The 20,674-nt window shown below is 34.8% G+C and overlaps 1 protein-coding gene across 2 annotated transcripts in view; it reads left to right on the top strand.

The window, feature by feature from the left end:
• Nucleotides 1-20,431, top strand: part of dsd (attractin-like protein dsd) — a 32,379-nt gene extending 11,948 nt beyond the window's left edge. Inside the window, exons 2-12 of one of the 2 annotated variants that reach the window (XM_018461042.1) lie at nt 12,073-12,420; nt 13,892-14,073; nt 15,063-15,457; nt 16,111-16,706; nt 16,814-17,303; nt 17,502-17,910; nt 17,993-18,136; nt 18,216-18,368; nt 18,456-18,843; nt 19,045-19,282; nt 19,599-20,431. In XM_018461042.1, coding sequence (XP_018316544.1) covers nt 12,073-12,420; nt 13,892-14,073; nt 15,063-15,457; nt 16,111-16,706; nt 16,814-17,303; nt 17,502-17,910; nt 17,993-18,136; nt 18,216-18,368; nt 18,456-18,843; nt 19,045-19,282; nt 19,599-19,844 — 3,589 coding nt within the window. In that variant the 3' untranslated portion in view covers nt 19,845-20,431. The remainder of the gene's footprint in view (nt 1-12,072; nt 12,421-13,891; nt 14,074-15,062; nt 15,458-16,110; nt 16,707-16,813; nt 17,304-17,501; nt 17,911-17,992; nt 18,137-18,215; nt 18,369-18,455; nt 18,844-19,044; nt 19,283-19,598) is intronic. The other variant, XM_018461043.1, reaches the window with a different exon arrangement.
• Nucleotides 20,432-20,674: the final 243 nt, after the last annotated feature.

The following is a 20,674-nucleotide window of genomic DNA, read 5'->3' as shown; positions in this document are numbered from 1 at the left end:
CATTTTCTTTGGATTTCTCGTGAAAAAAGTAACTTTCTATAGATATCTTGGTAAGAATTATAACATAATTGCAATCGTATAATACATTGAATTGTTACTCGTATTACTTATTTATATATTTATTTTATTATTTACCTTTGTTCACTGTCATTCTACTCGCTAGGACGTACAAAGCAAGTCGATACATTTGAAACTTCGTTGGTAAAATTCAGCTGAACAAAAAACTATTTTTCTCGAAAATTTACATGACAATGTTGAAACGCACGGATGCCTGAAAATGACAAGTATATATTGTATATTGAAAAAGCACAAATGATTATACCGCACGTGGCACGCGAATCATGAAATTCTATGATGAGACGCAGCGTCTCAACTTGCATAACGTACTGACGGATCTAAAACCATCGGTTATCTTATTTAGACAGTAGATTCTCTAGAACCAAAATTTCTTCATTTCTCTTATTTATAAAGTTTATAAAATATATACGCGTATTAAATCTTTAAAAATCTAAAGCTACAGTCCATTGGATGCAGGTAGTTACGTTTGCATTTTGTCGTTGCGCTGTTATAATCACGTCGGCGAAACTTACGAGACTCCGGCGAAATTGGAAAGCGTTCTAAATGTCATCTCGGCCATAAAGCCTTCTCTTTTGATCCCAAAGCGAGTCTTTTTGTCCACTGATCCGTCGCACCTGATCTCTACGTCTGTCCACGTAAAATCGATCAAGTCCCGAAACGAGCCCTATATATAGTAGACAATGTTGAGATTTTTGAGTTTTCTCTCAAATATTACTAGGAATTGTATCTCTCCCAGTTGAAAAACCATTACTACTGAACGAACAAAAATAACAGGAACCTTCATTTTACTACATTTCAAGTGTTTCTTCATTTGTTTTAATTTACTATTTGTGAACTAAGCGTAGCAAAATTGTCTACTATTCTTCAATTTAATTTTTGAGAAAGGGCTTTAATTATAATCAGAAAAGAGATTGGCATAACACGTCCAGCTAATTCTTTTATCTTTATATTTTTTGTTTTTTATCCATTTTTCAACGGAAATTTTCTCGTTAAAACAAAAATATTTCCTTTTTTGCGGGGATTGGCGTAAAAATAGATGACGATTCTTTTTCTATCGAAAAACGCAGATTCGTTATTCTCGTAGCCGCAGCACGCTAAATTAAATTATCCCCGCGAGCATTGTCACTCATATTCCCTTTTTTTTCCTCGTAGAACATAACCGATCTGCGCGGAAAAGTTATGTAGTTGCATTTCAATGGATTTATCGATGCATTTGAAGCGTATGTCAATACGTTTATCGACGAGTCTGTTACGTTTGTTCGTTCAACGAATCGATTCGCAGTTAATCCGAATATTCTAGTAAATGGCAGATTATTTCTTTTTTCTTCTCATTCGAAGTGCAAGTGGACGAAATTCTTTAAATGACACTTTTCGCGCTGATTTCTGGCTCCCATCTTGTTCAAATCCTGATGAAATATTTATGAAAAAGATAAAAAGAACGGGATTAGTTAATGAATACTGTATGAGATTATTTTTCAAGTTTACCTAACGCATTAAAAATGTATACCGTCTTTTTAAGAAAAAGAGAAAGAATTTCAAAGGAAGGTGATACTTGTTTTTAATACTTGCTCTAAGAACGTAACAGCACGATTCATATCCAAGTTATGTACTTATATAATTACAATTTAAAAAATGGAAATATAAAATATATATAAAATAGACTAACATATAATATAAATGTAAACTACATAAAAATTGCGAAAATGGAATGTTTGTAAAAATGGAATGAACTTTATTAAAACAATCACCGCTATTTCGAATTTGTTCTTCAACAATATGATTGCGATGTCAATATTGTTGGATATTTCTCAAATGGTTAAGAATTAAATTCTTCGATATATCGACCTAGCAATATATAATCGACATAAATTTCAATCGTAACTAATTTACATACACCACCGCTCAAAAGTTTCAGCATGTCTTATGTTTTCGCTAACAATTCTATTTTTGATTTATAAGATGGATTTATGAGAAATAGGAAATTTATAAAATATTGTAACATGATATATTCTTTTATTTTCGATCACGTAGTCAATAGAGTAGCAAGTAGTCAATAGAGTGGCAAATTATCAAAAAATAATTATAAACAGAAATTAAAGTAAACTTAAATAGACAAATATCATGATGTGTCGTTTGAATGAAATATCAATTACAAATTTTACGCTGGATACTGATAATAAACATTTAGATATCGTGATGATTTACAATAAGAGAATGGAAGCAATATATATTTTCTCAGAAATTAAGCGCCAGATTAAATATAAGATTAAGACACTTAAAGAATTTCTTGATAATGCCAAGAATTTGGCTTCTATTATTGAAATCCAAAGAGATTAAGCCTAGAGAAGTAAAAAATTATGAGAAAAAAGTTCTTTTTTCCTAATTTTAGTGAAAATGTAATAATAAATTAAAAACGTAATGCATGCTAATTGTATTTTGTTCTTTATGTATTTTGCGAAATTTCTATAAATGGAGAGTATGTTGAAACCTTTGAACGGTAGTGCAGCAGGTAATCGAAATTCTACAAATGAAATATTAATATTGTCATATCAAAATGATCATCGCCGTTCGGAATTTGTTTTTCAGCGATGTAACAACAACGTATCTGATGTATATTGTTGCTCAAATTGCTGGGAGTCAAATACTTCAATATCGTCGCCTCGTAATATACGCTACAATTCAATGAACACACATTTCGCTGACGCGAAGTAATTTTTATTACTTCTCGGGAAGGAGAATTTTTTTGCGTGGAGTTCTCGATCTTATACGTCGCGTTTGTTTTACTCGCGGATCGCAAAGCGGCATAAACCAGATCGCTGCGAATATCAAAGTGAGAATTGAAATCGAAATTTGACTACAACGAGTTCAATTTTCGATGGATATGCGAAAAGGAACGTTACGCCAATCATCGCGTTCTATTTATTCGTGGAAAAGAATTGCAAAAAAAAAAACAGTGAAGGATCGATATTGCACGAACGAAAAATATTACGGTTTCAATTTCTGACGATGAACATCCTAATTTCAAAAAAGATAATCCTCTTCCGGCACTCATCCGTCTATTCGTGAGCGTCAAGGAAATCTTTCACGCGGTTCTTATGAGACGTTATTATCCGGCGCCTGCTCGTTCGGCGTCTGAATTACGCGCACCGCGTAGCCGACCGATGTTAATAAAAACCGGATTCAGAACCGGTAGAATTCGCGATTTTTATGAACTGCTATACGTCTCGGCATCTGGTACACGGTTATGCCGCGTTCGCGATTTTCACGACAAAAATTTCACAAAACTTATTATGGAAAATGAAACGACGCAGTCAAGTCGATAGTATCTCCCTATAAAAATTTAAGTAACTTTTATGGCGTGGTGCGACTCCTTAATCTACGATCTAAAGTGATCTACTTATAAGAGAATTAAAGAGAAAATAAAAGTGATGAGTAACTTGCTAATTAAGCTTTTGATGGAAATTTTGTGAGTATTGAATGTGAATCATACAGAGAATACATGGAGAGAATTTTTTCTTGAAATTTATCCTAAAAATAGTAGGACAATATAATATTTTAAATTTTATGTAATTCTCTTTAATTTATTAATATTTTTACAATAAAATATGAAATGTTTGATTTATTTTATTAAAAAGCATAGTAAAATTTCAATAATTTAAAAATATGTTAAATAGTTTATGATTCATTAATGTTTTAAATAGAATGGATGTTAAATACTGATAAACATATAAAATATTTTATACAAATTTTACTTTTTAACTAAATGTGTGCAAACAAAAAATCGACTTGTTTTTTAATTTGCAAACGAAAACCTATTGATTCATTGAATATCGTAACTGCGATTTGAATCTATCTACCTAAGTCAACCGTCCTCGAAACTTTAATTATTAATAATTTTTTAACTAAAGGAGTGCAAAAATTGATTTGTTACGGAATGTGCAAACGAAAATCTATCGATTGAGATTACAGTTAAATCTAGTTTGCTCGTAATTGGAGGACTAGTTGAAATTAACCCCTCTAAAATTGTTTTTTTAATAACTTTTTCATCAGAAGTGTGCAAACGAAAATTCGAAATGTACATACATGTACAAATGAGCAATCGAATAAGCTATACAAAGTTAATTTTTTCAAAAGTTGAGTGCCAACTTCACACAGGTTTTACGAAATGCATTATAAATATTGTGTATTAAAATAATTTATAATTTGCTTCATAATTTTTATTACGTAGTTTATAAAATGTTTTTTGTATATTTCAGAAATTCCTATAAATATGATTATGATAATATTTATACATATACAGGGCAACCTATACAGGGTGTTTCCAAATTAAATCGCAAAACTTCGGGAGCGTGTAGAGGAGTAAAAAACTAAGAAAAAAAGTCCTATAGACATATGCTCGTTTTTGCTCCGTTTCAGAGAAATCGAAAAAAAATGTTTTTTTTACCTGCAAGATTAAATGGGGACCGTTTTCTAAATTTCTTGGAGAATGAATTTTCTGACTATTTAGAAAACATCCCATTACAACAACGTACTGAAATGTGGTTTCAATTAGATGGATGCCCTGCTCATTACAGCAGAGTCGCTAGAACCTGGTTAGATAGAAAATTCCCACAACGATGGATTGGACGTGGAGGAGCAGTACATTGGGCAACTCGTTCGCCCGACTTAACGCCATTAGATTTCTATGCATGGGGTACTCTGAAGCAAGAAGTTTATTCTTCGCCTATTCAATCAGAGCAACATTTGAGAAATCGTATCGTAGCTGCAGCGAACAGAATATCGCAAGAACAGTGCCTGGCTGCTACAAGAGCCGTGTTTGACAGATGCAATGCTTGTATTGCTGCAAGAGGTGCACATTTCGAACAAAATCTTCATTAAAAAGTTTATAAATAAAATAATTAAAATAATAAATTAAATATATTTTTTTCTTTTTTCGTGATTTCCTGCGAAACAAAGCAAAAAGGAGCATATGTCTATAGGACTTTTTTTCTTAGTTTTTTACTCCTCTACACGCTCCCGAAGTTTTGCCATTTAATTTGGAAACACCCTGTATAGGTTGCCAAATTGTCCCACGTTTATCATTAAACATAATAAATATTTATTGCGAATTTTATGATAAAACGTAAATGAAAAATTCTTTCCATACAAATCTTGTTAATTTTTTAAACATTTATTGCAAATTTTATGATAAAACGTAAATGAAAAATTCTTTCCATACAAATCTTGTTAATTTTTTAATTCTGCGACTCTACTGCTAATAAAATGGAATGTATTCTCAAACGGAATTGAAGTTGTGCAGAATTTAAAATAATATTTTTGTTTTATATGTGAATGTATACCAGAATTTAAACATTTATCAACTTATTTTTAGATGCTGCGTCAATTTTTTATTGGAGCGTGTTCCAGTTCTTAGAAAAGATTCGAAAACCTTTTTATACATTCATAAAACCTATTCGCGTCTCTTATTCATGTCACATGCGCTAGAATACTTACAAAATGCAAAAATATAAAAAATACTGCACTGAAAATATTAACGATTGTGATTTATTTATCATTTCCAGTTTTTTTTTTCATTTCTGCCATGTTTGAAATTGCGAGGATTGTTTTGCTGTTTCAACATAAATGCAAGATGTGTATGCGAGAAAATGTTACTTTATAGAGCGTTATCTATAAAGTGAATAGGTATGTGAGAAATTGACCTTTGAAATTGCACGATAAATGAACGTGAATTATAGTCAAATCAAGTCCAAAATAATGGCTTCGCTTCATCATGTTGCAACAGTACAGTACACTCAACATTATCACGCCAGTAAAAAAAAATTCTAATTACGTAAGAGAATGTCTCGTTAGGTTTATTCTTTTCAGCTGCACCCTCCTTTGCATTTGTTGCTTTTTCTTTTAGTCTCTTTAAACGAGCGTACATTCTCGTTATGCTCTACAGAGAAAGAGAAAGAGGGGAGAGAGAGAGAGAAACTTCTCTCATTACAAAGCGAGAGAGAAGCGAGACAGTTATGTTGATACAGTGTCTCTCCTTACACACGTTCGAATATCATCTTCTTAATTTCGAATCGTTGTAAGAACGTTTAAAATGTTTTATTCGTGCAAAATCAATTAATATAAGCAAATGAAATTTAAAATGCTTACGAGGACCGTAGCATGATAAATCTGCACAACATATCGTTCTCTTATTTTAAAAATGACATAATTAAAAAAATTAATTTTTTTAGAAAAGGAGAAAAACTATTTTTTAACTTAACAGAAAATTATTAATTACATAATATAAAAAAAAATATATATATAGAATTTTAGAAATATGATCAAATGTCATTTTTGCCATTTTCGTTTTGCAACTCTTAAAAAAAACCATCCTTTTTTAGTTGTGATGAATTTGATAGCCTACAAAATGATAACAAATCCAGAATAATTTATAAAATATAATGTAATTTGAAATATCACCAACAGTTTTATGTTTATTTTAATCAGCTAAAATGACTAAATTCAAAATAAAACAATTTTTTCATCAAATTCAAACTGACTTTCAACTCTAAATGTTCTCTGTAGAAGATTCTCTTTTTTGTTGACAAAAATGATTCCTAACTCAAAATGTGTCACTCTTGTAAAAAGTATTATAATCTCTTTGAAAACTTTAAGAATGACATAAACGCTATTTGGCGGATAGATTTGAAGTTAAGTTTGTTTATTTTTAATGATTAATGTAAAGTAATCTTTATTTAACTCATTCATGGTAATATAACTCGAAAATCACATTATTTTAGTTGTGGCTAAGTAAGAGAACGATATACATTTTTCGACACTTCGTTTTAAACTTTCCAATGATTTTTGTCTTTTTCATTTTATTAAGAGAGACACTCTACCAGATAATTTTCTCTCTATTCGAACATCTCTGATGAATTCTCCAAGTCATTCCGGCGCATCACGTATAATGAATGCAATTTAACGATTGTGACATTGTTCTGTCCTTCATCGATTCCGAAGTCTCGATTCGAAATCAAATTAAGTATGCTTTTTTTCTGTAAAGAGGAAAACTTTATTTTACGGTACACGCTAAGTACTTCTCTCATTTAAATAAGGAGATCCTTGAAGACAAACTTTCTTTTCTAGCTTTTGTTCTCTTTTTTAATTCTCTTTCAATCTTGTTTGATCGTCACACCTCCGTTAGCTGTATTGTTACGTAAGTAGGTATTCAAGAGGACTTTCACAGAGATTATCTAAAGTGTGTCTCGTGGCAACATATTATTTTGAGTGTCTGTTCCAGGTTTAGCTGTACCTCTTTTCCATCATGAAAAATTGGAAGCGTGCATTAAATGTGGTTATCGTTCTCATTTCACGTTATTTTAATTCGGATTGGAGCGTCCGGATTTTGCGATATCGATTATTCATTCGGCGAAATGACGAATGAAAACACATTCATAATTTATTAGTTCGACCGCGCAAGTTGCGATGCGTGTTCAAAGTTTCACGTTTCTGCTAAACCGGAATCCTCGTGATGTCGAGTAATATGGTATCGTACTGATGTCACTGATATTAATAACTTTCTATCACATTATGCTTCCTATTACTAACTTGTTCATTGATTTGCGATATCATGACACATTTTCCATCAGACTAATCGATATTTACCTAGAAAACAGGGAGACTTATCCGTGATTATATATTTATATAATTTAAAGTTTTATGCTGAGAAGCAATTTTGAAAATTTAAGTTAATTTTTTTCATATTATCTGGTAGAGTAAATATTGATATATAAACATAAGGAAGTAAATTCACTCGCATTTGTTGAATTCACTCACGTCTTTTAAAACGAATTCGTACTGCTAACATCCCCCCCCCCGTCCGACATTAAAGAACAAACCAATCGGTCGTTGAACTTGACATCGAATATGATTCATCCGTTTTATTAACCATCGTATAAAGAAATACGATGCTGCGTTCACGAGAGTGGGGCTTATTTCTGATCGTGATGCTTACAAGGTGTTCTTAATAAGACGGGATTTCATATAGGATCGTGCATCGCTCCGATAATAATTAAATCATTAATGCTCGATAAGAATCTGAAGTATTCTCACTTGTCGATCCACTTATAATTCTTATCGTAGATATTAGATAATTCTTCGTAATTATGTAAATTTATATCTATATGAATATCGTACATAATTTTGAATTAAAAATGTATGTTTCGCATCTAAAGATAATACCGAAAATGTAAAAATTTTCTTATTCTTTGACTAATACTTTTATCTGATATTGTATAACCAAAACATTCTTAAGATTCTGAAGACTGTTTTCTTTTTTACAAAATGTTACTCGTGTTTATTAATTTTTTAAATGAATAATTTACGAAGACTTAGGCGCTTATCTTATCTTTTTAAATACCGTTTTATCTTTTTAAATATATGTTTACGTGTGAAGGAGGTAAAAATTCTAAAGGTATTTGACCTTCTCTTGCCAATAATTAATCAGCTGTTATTTACAGCGATCCTCATTCTTTTATTCTGCGCTTTAAGTCAACAGTCGCGTACTTAATACACAGTATGCTAATTTCGTGCTGGCTTCCATTCTGATGCTCACGCTGTAATGGGCATGTGGCAACTTCAGCAATTGCGATAATAATATGCACTGCGCAATTCTTGACGAGAAGGCGTAATCTACAATCTCATTTAGGCCGCTTCTGTTTTTTTCTTTCTTTTCGGTCGCGTATCTATTAGCGGGCACGTATCATGTTTCTGTCGAAATTAAAGGATTAACCGCATTGCATTTTAACATGAAAAAAAAGAATGTACAATAAGATTTTAATTTTTAGCGATAAAATTTACTATATTTACTTTGTCTTAATATATTTGATTAAACACAAAAATTGAACGATTTCTCTCTCTCTCTCTCTAATTGAGAATTCTTATCAATTATATAATTTAATAAGAATTTGTATTTATAAATGTATAATAGAATAATAATTTACTTTACCATCGATAAATGGAGCGAACATCTTGCGCAAATGTCGGGCAATTGTTAGACGCGCAATAGATTATTTATTGAAGGAACGTAGAGTGGAAACGAAACCAGCTTGCAAAGAAACGTAAAAGTCTCGTAAACCGCTTTTATGTCTAACGCATGCCCTTCGTATGTATTATTACTACAGAAAGGGGGGGGGAGATCTTTTTCATTGTAAACCTCAGTAATGTCCTTGTTGCTGAGCTTCCACGATAAGAGTCATGATTGAAATAAAGAAGACGAACTTCTCTGTAATGAAAATGATTAGATAAAAACGCGTTCTACGTTTCGTGCTATCCTTGAAATTATTTTCCAAAGCTATATGCGTTTTTTTTTTTAAATTACCTCAATGGTATGATAATAGCTATTGTTCTTGGCGTTAATTCTTTCATTTATCCGCGAGAAAAATGACTTCTCCGCGCTCCGCGTGACTATTTAATCGAAATTTTTCGGAATTATACGGTCAAGGGTAAAAAAAGATCGCGACTAATCGTGAGAATTGCGCGCGTAATGCTACTAATTGCAAGCGCATCGCTATGCGGTATAAATACGTGGCATATCGTACGGCGCAGCGTGGCGTTACACTGTTTCTCGTGTCAATCATTTACGACAGCGGATCCCAGCGGATGTGCCTCGAAAGTCGTCTTTTTTACACGGCATATTGTTATTCCAGCGTCGTTGTCGCATCCTCCTCTCACCTTGAATTACCTGTAGTCGCAAACGCATGTGCGCGTTTCTAAAGCGCAGGTGTTCTTTACGCGCCACGATGTCGCGCTATTTGTCAACACGCTCTCTCAATTAAATTTCTATCTTTCCCTTAATTGTGCGACATGCGTTTCTACGTCGCTAATTGTTGCTGTATCTTCAATTATATTAATGGCTCTTGTTATTCGATCAATGATCAACATCGATTGCTCCAACATTTGACATTTCTAATAAAATCTTGATTGATTGAACATCGTGAAACCGGTCTGTTATTTTAGTATAGCACTCTGACATTTTCACGAGCTCGTTATAGGATCTCGTTACGTATCCCTTTTGGAATTAATCGGTAATTGAAGTCAGGACTAGAATTAATATTAACTTTCGCGATTAATGTTAGCTGATCGCTCTCTTAATATTCAAATAAAAAATAATTTTGGAAAATTTAAATCGACCATAAAAGAGTTTAATTTATCTTACTGTTGTAAGGTAAACTTAACTTTCTTTAAAGAGTACATGGAAGAAGGAAAAAGTTTAATCGAAAGTACTGAGATTATCATTAAAAAATAAGTAAATAAATGTAAGAAATTCCAAAGATCTTCTCTTTTATATCCAAGGCTTAAATTCTTTTTTCCTTTTTCTTTCGATACAAATTTAAAGTTCAATATTTTTTTTATATATTTTCTCGTTTAATTACGCCACGCCTATTTCCGCATCTTTGCCTTCGAGTGCAGAAACGGTGACTTGCAGCTTTAAGATGCGCTGCACTATCTCTGAACGTGTCGAGAACGTCGAATGTCATTTTTCATTTTGCCGGCTTCCGGTTCGTCTCGTATCTCCGCGCTCCATCATTATAAGCTTACGAGTGTGATCGTCGGATAAAAAAAATAATTAATGAAGTTAGCGCGTTAGGATCTCATTGACGATGATGTACTCGCTTGATGTTGCTCTTCCGTGTCGCGTCGCACGTTGCATCAGCCTGATCAGCATATCGATGCAACACGACGCAACGAAATACATACGATTATTCACTCGGATTATTCGGATTATGTATAATACCATTATTCGTGTTTATAAGTGCGATTTTGATTGAATTAATTTTAATTTTATTATAACACTCTAGTAACAAGAAGGGAATGAAAGAGAGAGGGGGGAAGGGAGAGAGGAGAAGCGAAGAAAAAGGAGAAAAGATTTTAACCATTTATATTTAAGATCACAAAAACGCACACTTTCATTCTCTCTCTCTCTCTCTCTCTCTCTCTCTCTATCTCTTAAAGAAACATACAAGAACTATCATGATTTCAACCGCCTACTTCAATGTTGAACTTTGTGCTTGGCGTATTTTTTGAGACATGTCTCTCTCCTTTATATCGTTTACATTCATAACTTATTTACAATCAAGAGTTATTTTTAACTATTAATGCAAGCGCATTTAACCCATGTACATTTTTATATCGTTAAAATTGCAAGAATTACGTACTTGTGTATCGTGTAATCTATTAAAACTATTATCTATTATTATAATATAGATTGTAAAAAATATATGATTATATATATATATATATCTATTTGATAATATGACAATATACCATAATATAAAAATCAAACTTTGTTTTTTATAATGTAACTTTTTTTACATTAAAGTTGCATCATAAGAAACAAACTTTGATTTTCATGTTATCATATATATTATCATCTTATCATTTTATATTAACGCATTTTTTTTACATTTATCATAGCATTATAAAAATAGTAGTTACTTCATGAGAGACTATTTCTTTTTATTCTTTAAATAAACACACCTTCATCTGTTATTTCATTGATAAAATGCTAATTTATCTCATTGCGTCAGTACATTATCAAAACTGTGTTGGAATCTTATTCATGCTTATCATATGATGCAAAATAGTTTAAAATCTAACATGGGGCTTGACATCGTTGCAGACTACATTTGAGTATTCAGTTATTGCCGATTTTCAAACGATTCTTTTCCAACATTTATACAACGGTACTGATAATGAAGATGATTTAAAACGAACCGAAACGTGTGAAGTCGATTTAATGTTTCATATATTAAATATATATAAAACATTAAATCGGCCTAAATTTTCTTGTTGCGCTCTAATTACCGCGCTGATTCCTATTAGCCTTTTTGTTCATCATTATTTTAATTACAAGGATCATCATCATTATTTTAATTACTATTCCTATTAGTTTGATAACATCTAACGTTTACGTCGAGATGATGGCTTGTATAATTGGGTGTCTTGTTCTTTCGGCAGATTATCAGAGAGAATTGGGAGCATCCACGATGGCTTCGGCAACTATACGGCGGATGTAAGGTGCTCCTGGCTGATTGAGAGCAGTCCGAACACGAAGATACGGATGCATGTGGAGCAATTTGCGACAGAATGCGGCTGGGACCATTTGTATATCTACGACGGTGATAGCGTCGAGGCGCCGCTGCTGGCCGTCTTCTCCGGCCTGATGCACAAAGACAGCTATCACATACGCCGCGTGCCGGAAGTAATAGCGCGATCCGGTAGCGCGTTACTGCACTTTTATTCCGATGTCGCGTACAACATGAGCGGCTTTAACATTACATATAAAATCAACGCTTGCCCAAGCAGGTGAGTGCACCGCGCTGTTGGCTGCGATTTCCCTAATCCTCTACCTTCTTATCAGCTCTCAATATATTTAGAATGGCGCACGAAATATCATACTCTTTACTTTATATATATAACATATTTATTTTTAACACAATTGGTACAGAACTGGTATAGAATTATTAAAGCTTGGAAAATTGAATATTAAATAGTATGCCATTTCGTACTTCATCTTATATTATATATTTGTGCCAAATTATAATTTGACTTCTCTATTTTAGAATTCATATTTTTCTCTTATTGAATTTATTAAGAAACGATTCAACGTTTGCTAAATATTTTATATTAAATTAGTATGATGAAGGTAACTATATAACGCAATTGATATATGGGTCAATTTATATTTAGATTTTATATTTTAAAATTTATGTTTTTCTCTTATTGAATATACCAAGAAATGATTCAACGCGTTTGCTAAATGTTATATTTAATCAGTGCAGTGTGCTGAAGGTAACTATATAGCACGGTTGACATATATTATACAGTTGATATCTTTCTTAGTAAAATGATTCTTTCATGGTAGAGAAAAAATGAAGCGGGTCATTTTACGGAGTTGTCCATAAGATTATGGCACAAGTTGATAGACCGTAATAATACGTCGGTCGATCCTAAAACGTGAGCGACCATTATGCAATAGCTTTTAGCAAGTAGAAGCATAATCCGACACGCATTTTACTCGTGTGATTTGCAGCGATATCTTATCAGAGCCAAATAAATTATTTCATGTTCACACGTGTCTGTTGAAAAAGAAAGACACAATGTTGCGAGATACTCGGCAAGGTGGCGGTCAATTCCTGAGAGGAATAGAATGAAAAGATTACACGGAGAGTGGCAACCGCCGATAACTCGTAATTAGGTCGCTGTCGGCTTAGGAATTTTATCGAGCTTCCTCTGCGAACCGGAAATACACGTAACCCTATCTGCGTCACGTTTGATAACATTACCTACGATACAGAAGACGATTTCTGGCAATAAAAAGCACTTGTGACTTTATCCGGAAGAACGAGGATCATTTTTAGGATACAGCTAGTATTGTATTTGACCAAAGGCTTTACTGGTTCGATTTTAGACATGATACATGAGGAACGAAGATTATCTCCTTTTCGATACTGTCATATAAAACCCTTCCAGGAAAATCTGACTTCAGATCCATCAGAAGATCCGTCAAAGGATCCATCATCTGAACCACCGTGTCATGATACATATATGCTTTTTCCAGAATTATTTGCTTTTCCATCTTGTACCATTCAAATATTCAAAGTAAACTTTTTTTATAGGAAGAAGTTAATGGTGGTAAACAATGTATTATGCAATCAAATGAATAACACATGAGAACATTTGTATTTGCTTAACGACGTTAAATCATTATACCGTGGCATCGCGTCACTCGAAGATAATATTGACTCAATGATATCACGTACGTCACTTTTTGCAGATATTCCCATATCGATTGTTCTGGCCACGGTGTGTGTATCGAGGGCACATGTACTTGCGACGCCATGTGGACCGGTGAGGCCTGCGACGTGCAGGTATGCCCGAACAATTGTTCGTTCCATCATGGGCAGGGCGAGTGTGATCGCGAAAGTCATCACTGCCGCTGTTTTCACGGCTTTAAAGGTAAAGAAATAACGAGGATGTGTAACGGTGACTTGTAGTTGATAATAAGACGCCGGAAATTATAGGACATACTTTACGTATTTTCAAAAGTAAAATTAATTTTAACATCTTTCGATAACTCTTGAATAAAGATATATTTTTACGAGCTGCTCAATCTGAGCTACTATTTGAGTCACGTAATGACTTTACATTCATGAAAAAAAATGTGTCATCTATATATCATCTTTTTGCTCGCTGTCTGCTAGACATTTGCTCGGCATCTCATATTTACAATGCTGAACGCATCTAATATATCGTAAAACTCTATTTTTCACAACAAAAAAATATAGATGTCACGTTTAAGTGTTATATCAGAAAAGAAGAAGCAACATTTGAGCGTTAACGCTTGTAATTGAAACTATTTATACTATTTATTATATTACTACAAAATTTCAGCCATGGAAATAACAGCAATAGATCTGTCGCTTTAATTGCTTGTTTTAATACGTGAAATTGCACCTATAGATTAATGCAAGATCTGCGATGAAAAATAAAATAAAATTATAACGATGCGATAAAATTCAGCTACTGCATAAATACGTTCGAGATAATGTCTTTCCGATATTCGATCTAAGATAATAGCATACTGATATAATAATTTTTAATGTTACGTGATCGATGAATATTGTGATATTCGAGATATTTAAACTTGTTAGATATCATATTACGTATCCATTTAATAATTATTGTACTAATAGTAGCATAATTAATTTTAATGAATACATAATATATATGCTCATTTACTATATTTCCCAGAACAAGTAAAGTGTGTTTGCGATCTTGTGTCGTAATTATCAGTAATAATTTTTTACGAATTATTACTGTTTAAACTGGAAATATAATATAATAAATACACGGCGCGTTGAGAGAGAGAGAGAGAGAGAGAGAGAGAGAGAGAAATAAAAAATAGATATAGTCAAAATAAACTCATGTATGCGCGATCGTCGCAGGTGCGGATTGTAGCCAAAGAGGCGACCGTGGATTTTGGGAGAGTGTCACGTACAAGGATCTACCGCCGGAAGGTTCAGCCAGTCACTGTTCCATCGTTTGGAAGGATTCGCTGTACGTGGTTGGCGGTGAGAGTTTCCATCGTGCCAAGATGATATACGTGTACGATTATAACGGCAATGTTTGGGAGACACCTCACATCGAGGGCCGAATGCCGTTACCGCGATACGCGCACTCGTGCGTGCTATTCGGCGACAAGATATTCATGTACGGTGGCGTCGTGGAGAACTCCACCGTGACCAACGAGATCTGGGCGTTCGACGTGTCCGCCAAGGTCTGGGAGAACGTTACCGTGCACGATAATTGTCACAACAAGACAATATGTGGCCCACTGAAGGTACGTGCGTTTTATTTTTAAAAAATCGAAGAATATAATGATTACATTAATAAAGTAAATTAATAATGAATTAATTAAGAAGAAATTTGGATTTATAAGATACAAATCATTACACTGATTAATGTTTATTACAGTCAATGATAAATTACTAATTGCTGGAAATTTTCTGAACTATTTTACTATCTATATATTTTTTATTTTACTATTTATAGGCGACTTTTGGTGATTGTTTGGTACATGTATCAAAATCATTATTAGTAGATGTTGATAGAAGCGGAGCTTATTCTGATAATCTGTACGTACAATTATCATGCTAAAACTGCTGATTTTTTCATACGCACGAATTTGATACTGTTTAAAAATAATTTCTTACTCTAACGTGGTATATACAGTACAAGAGACCGACAGAATGTGCGCGCGCGCGCGCGTGTGTGTGAAAGAGAGAAAGAAAGGGAGAATATGAGAATTAAACGGCTAGCTATACTTTTAATAATCAAATACTCGAAAATGTTCTGATACAATTGCCTGAATCACGCCAAAAATCGCCGTATGTTACTATTTTTATTTTTCAACTCCTAACTGGATCCTCTTCTTGATTTTAACGAATAAAATCAATGATAAAATCAATTGATTTTAACGAATTATTTTTACAGGTAGCCGGGCACACTGCGACTCGAGTGAGCCATGGCAAGAAGGAGAAGATGGTTGTGATATTCGGCTATTCGCCACAGTATGGTTACTTAAACACCGTCCAGGAGTACTCTTTGGGTACGCGCGAGTGGCAGATTGTCAAGACGAATGGTTTTCCGGTGAGGGGTGGCTATGGACATAGTTCCGCTTACGATCCTCTTACGAATCTCATTTACGTGTATGGTGGTTACGTGTCGGAGTCACAAAGTACGCATATTTTGAGCAGTCGGCTGTACTCGTACCACCCTAATTATTATGAATGGCGGTTGCTTACGTCGGCGCCGTCAGCGCGTTTCTTTCATACGGCTACTTTTGTCACGAGTGGACTGATGTTGGTGTTTGGCGGTAATATGCACAACGACACGCAGCAATCGCACGGTGCGCGATGCTACTCAGCCGATACGCTTGGCTACGATGTCACATGCGATACGTGGCATCAGTACACCATGCCCAGAGACATGAGCGATCTTCCGCGATACGGTCACAGCGCAACCGTCTTTGAGAAGTCGATGTATATTTATGGCGGCTTCGATGGTGAAATGCTGTCTGACATGTTGAGGTACCAATTTAATATATTTTGTTTTAAACGCTCTTTTGTTCCATTATTTTATCTTATTTTAAAGTTACTTATTTATCTGTGGATGTTGAGATATTGCTATTGCGCAGGTATACCCCCGGCAATTGCGAGCATTTAACGAATCAGAATCAGTGCCTGAATGCCAGAATAGGCGTAAAGTGCGTGTGGCATAAACGAGATAATCGATGCCTGCAGATCACAAAGATTCCGCAACACGTGCTCAACCACAAGGAATACGACGAACACGATGGCATTTATATGAAATGTAACCTGGATGACAAGCCGCCCCGTGGCATGACGTCTCATGCAGAACTCTGTAAACTCTTCACCGACTGCGTTACATGCGTGCAAACCTCGTACAATTGTGTGTGGTGTGGCAAGAGTTGCCTGCACATGAGTTGCCGGGACAATCCAAATTCGCCGAATTCGGCCATCACAGAACTAGAGCATTGTGATCAGAATACTGGGATCGAATGTCTGCAACTACACACGTGCCATGCTTGTTCCAGCAATCCGCGTTGCATTTGGTCGTGGTCTAATGGACCCGATCGTTGCAAACCACAGTCAAAAACTCGGGAGGTACGTATAAGAGCACATTTTATCACTTTACTGACTGTACAGGATAACGAAATAACATTTTAATTAAAATGTGATACTTAATATTGATAACATTTCTCGTGATCATCTTAGCTTGCAAAGAATTAACGAGTAAATAATTAAATAAGTGAATTCAATTATTAAACAAGTGATAATTAGTCTTATTAATTTCTGAAATAGATGAGCGTATTGAACGGTACGATCCAAGCGCAGCGTTTGACGATGGACCCATGCCGCAGTCCATGCGCAGAATACACGGCGTGCCGCAATTGCACAGAATCTGATTGTATCTGGTGTCAAAACGAGGCCAAATGTGTAGACAAGAATGCGTATCCGGCCAGTTTTCCATACGGACAATGTCGCGAGTGGACGACGATAGACGCTCGGTGTCGTGCCACAGAGACCGGCAGGGAATGGTGCAGTTTCTATTCGTCGTGCGCCGCTTGCCGATCGGATCCCGGTTGCGGCTGGTGCGATGACGGATCGGATACCGGGAAAGGTTCGTGTATGCCTGGTGGAGCTCGTGGACCCAGCAGCAGAAGTTCGAACACATGTTTGCTCGAACATTGGTACTTCACAAAATGTCCAAGTAAGCGAGATTTTTTGTTGAATCTTAATTCCTTTTTTGTCATATATCTGTTTTATTAACTCGATTTCTTTAATTCTCACAGCTTGTCAGTGTAACGGTCACAGTAGGTGTCTTCCAAATACTAGTGAATGCATTCAGCCATGCGGAAACTTAACTTATGGATCACACTGTGATAAGTGTATCCCCGGCTTTTATGGTAGTCCACTCAATGGAGCCACATGCCAGCGTACGTAATATCTTCTTTTTATGTATTACATCATTATCATTTCCAACATTTTAATGACACTTATGCACTCTTATTACAGCTTGCTCCTGCAATAATCAAGGTACTCTATGTACGAGCGAGACGGGTAAATGTTACTGCACAACTAAAGGTATTATCGGCGATCACTGTGAGCGTTGTGACGTATCTGGTCTCTATCACGGAGATCCTACGATTAATAAAGGGTCCTGTTTCTGTGAGTTAACTGATACATTTCATTTTATAATTCAATACCTTCATTTTAATAAAATTATCCCATTGCTCTCATGCGTTTGCGTTTCAGATGATTTGGCTATCGACTATCAATTTACGTTTAATTTGAGCAAAAAGGAGGATCGTCACTATCGAGCAATCAACTTTAAAAATTCGCCACCGAAAGCCGACATTGACGCTGAATTCTCTATCACATGTTCCGTGCTTGCCAAGATGAATGTCAGCATCAAGAAAGTAAATAGTGACGAAGTGAAACTGGTGACCAACGCAAATTGCACAACGACTATGTACAAGCACCGTTTTAGCAAAGCAGACTACAACTTCGGCAGCGAAGATAACAATACTCTCACTACATTTTACGTATATGTCTATGACTTTCAACCGCCACTGTGGATCCAGATCTCGTTCTCTCAATACTCCAAACTGAATTTACAGCAGTTTTTCATTACATTTTGCACGTGAGTACCATAATTTGGACTTCGGAGCAATTTAAAATTCAAAATAAAGCGAGTTAAAATTGCGTTAAATCTTTAAGTGCAATACACGTAAAATAATCTCAAGAGATAACAGATCCATTGACCATTTACGCTTTATTTCTTTCAAATTTCCATACTTTTTTTGCCATGTTGAACCTCAGGCAGTACTTACTTGTAAACTAGAGATTACATGCCACCGCACAGGTGCTTCCTCGCTCTGTTACTGGTGGCTGCCATTCTCTGGAAGATCAAGCAAAAATACGACATGTATCGACGAAGACAAAGGCTCTTCTTAGAAATGGAGCAAATGGCTAGCAGGGCATTCAGTCAAGTTCTAGTGGAAATCGAGAGACGCGATGTTGATAACTCAGATCCAGAACGTGGTGACGCCGACTTTACTAATTGTCGTAAAAAAAAGAAGGTAAACGTGAATGATTCTTTTTTAGATGTCGTATGTATTTTTAATGAAATATCTAATTGTGCTTGTATTTCTGATTAAATATATATTTAAACAATAAAAAAAAAAGAATCTTATTTATATTTAATATTAAACATATATTTAATATTAAACGATTTTATTGTACAGAAAAAGTGAATTTTTTTTCAGAGGAGATTCTTATATATTTTTCAAGCAATTTAAATAGTTTTTTTGCTCTTATATGAATTCTTACATCTTGCAACTAGAATGTCATAAATCGAGTAAGACCTAACTATTTACTGAGTTTTGTTTTGTGCAGAATGCTCCTAGTCCGATCGCACTGGAGCCTTGTTGTGGCAACAGAGCGGCGGTTCTGTCTCTGCTAGTCAGATTGCCGACTGGCGGCGAGCCTTATACGCCAGCCGGACAGAGCGCTGGTCTAGCCGTGGCGTCCGCTTTGGTGACGTTAGGCAGTCCGCACAGACCATCTCAGGAATTAACAACAAAGGAACCGAAGAAGACAAGGAAGTCCGCTAGCCAACATCCGGACTCCACTTGCATTTAGCGGTAAATCGAGGTATCGCGATAGGACACGACTATAATAAGCCTTAGAGTTGTTTCTGTGATCTTGCCCGCACTTGATACGGCAGGACATTTATCTTCGAACTCTGACGGAGTGGAGACGAAATGTGAACGATGATCGCGTCGAGATCAAAACGGGAAACATACGCGAAAATTTTTCTCGTTGGCGCGCGACTGATCAATGAATCGAACAATTCGGTTATTTTATCCGAAGAATCGGCTGAATATGTAACGCTAGATATAAATGTATGCGCGACTTTCCTTATCGAGTAGAAGGAAACGCCTTTGGCCGAGGAGCGAATGGACTGCTCCAACCGGTTACGTCCGCTAATTATGGTAAGTAACATTTTCTTTTTAGACTTGAGCTGTATGAAATATTTTCATGCGCCGAAAGGGACGTCCATTGATCACTCGGCTAATATTCGGAACATAATCGAGTTTCTTTTAAGGACTTCGATAACGATGTACAGTGTTGTATAGATGGTAAGACGATTGTTTTTGTCGAAGAAGTTACGATACGTGTTGGTCGCGTGGATAAACTGGCCTCGTGCATATTCAAAAAGCTTTTATCCGCTGCATTGGTTTTAGAAAATTATTCATTTATTATTTCAAATATATTTAATTATATATAATACATAATGTGTATAATATATAATATTTTTAATTATAATGAATCTAAAAAAACAATTATTTAAAATCATAATATAAGAAAACGGTTCAAATGATAATAAATTAATAATTAAAGCAAGGGTTTACGCTCCATAAGCATTTCTCTCTCTCTCTCTCTCTCTCTCTTTCTCTAATAAAACAGTT

Source organism: Mycetomoellerius zeteki, unplaced genomic scaffold (assembly GCF_001594055.1).
Source record: "Mycetomoellerius zeteki isolate Tzet28-1 unplaced genomic scaffold, Tzet1.0 scaffold98, whole genome shotgun sequence".
Lineage (NCBI taxonomy): Eukaryota > Metazoa > Arthropoda > Insecta > Hymenoptera > Formicidae > Mycetomoellerius > Mycetomoellerius zeteki.
The sequence above is the reverse complement of the archived record's forward strand: the minus strand, read 5'-3'. Positions and strand labels throughout refer to the sequence as shown.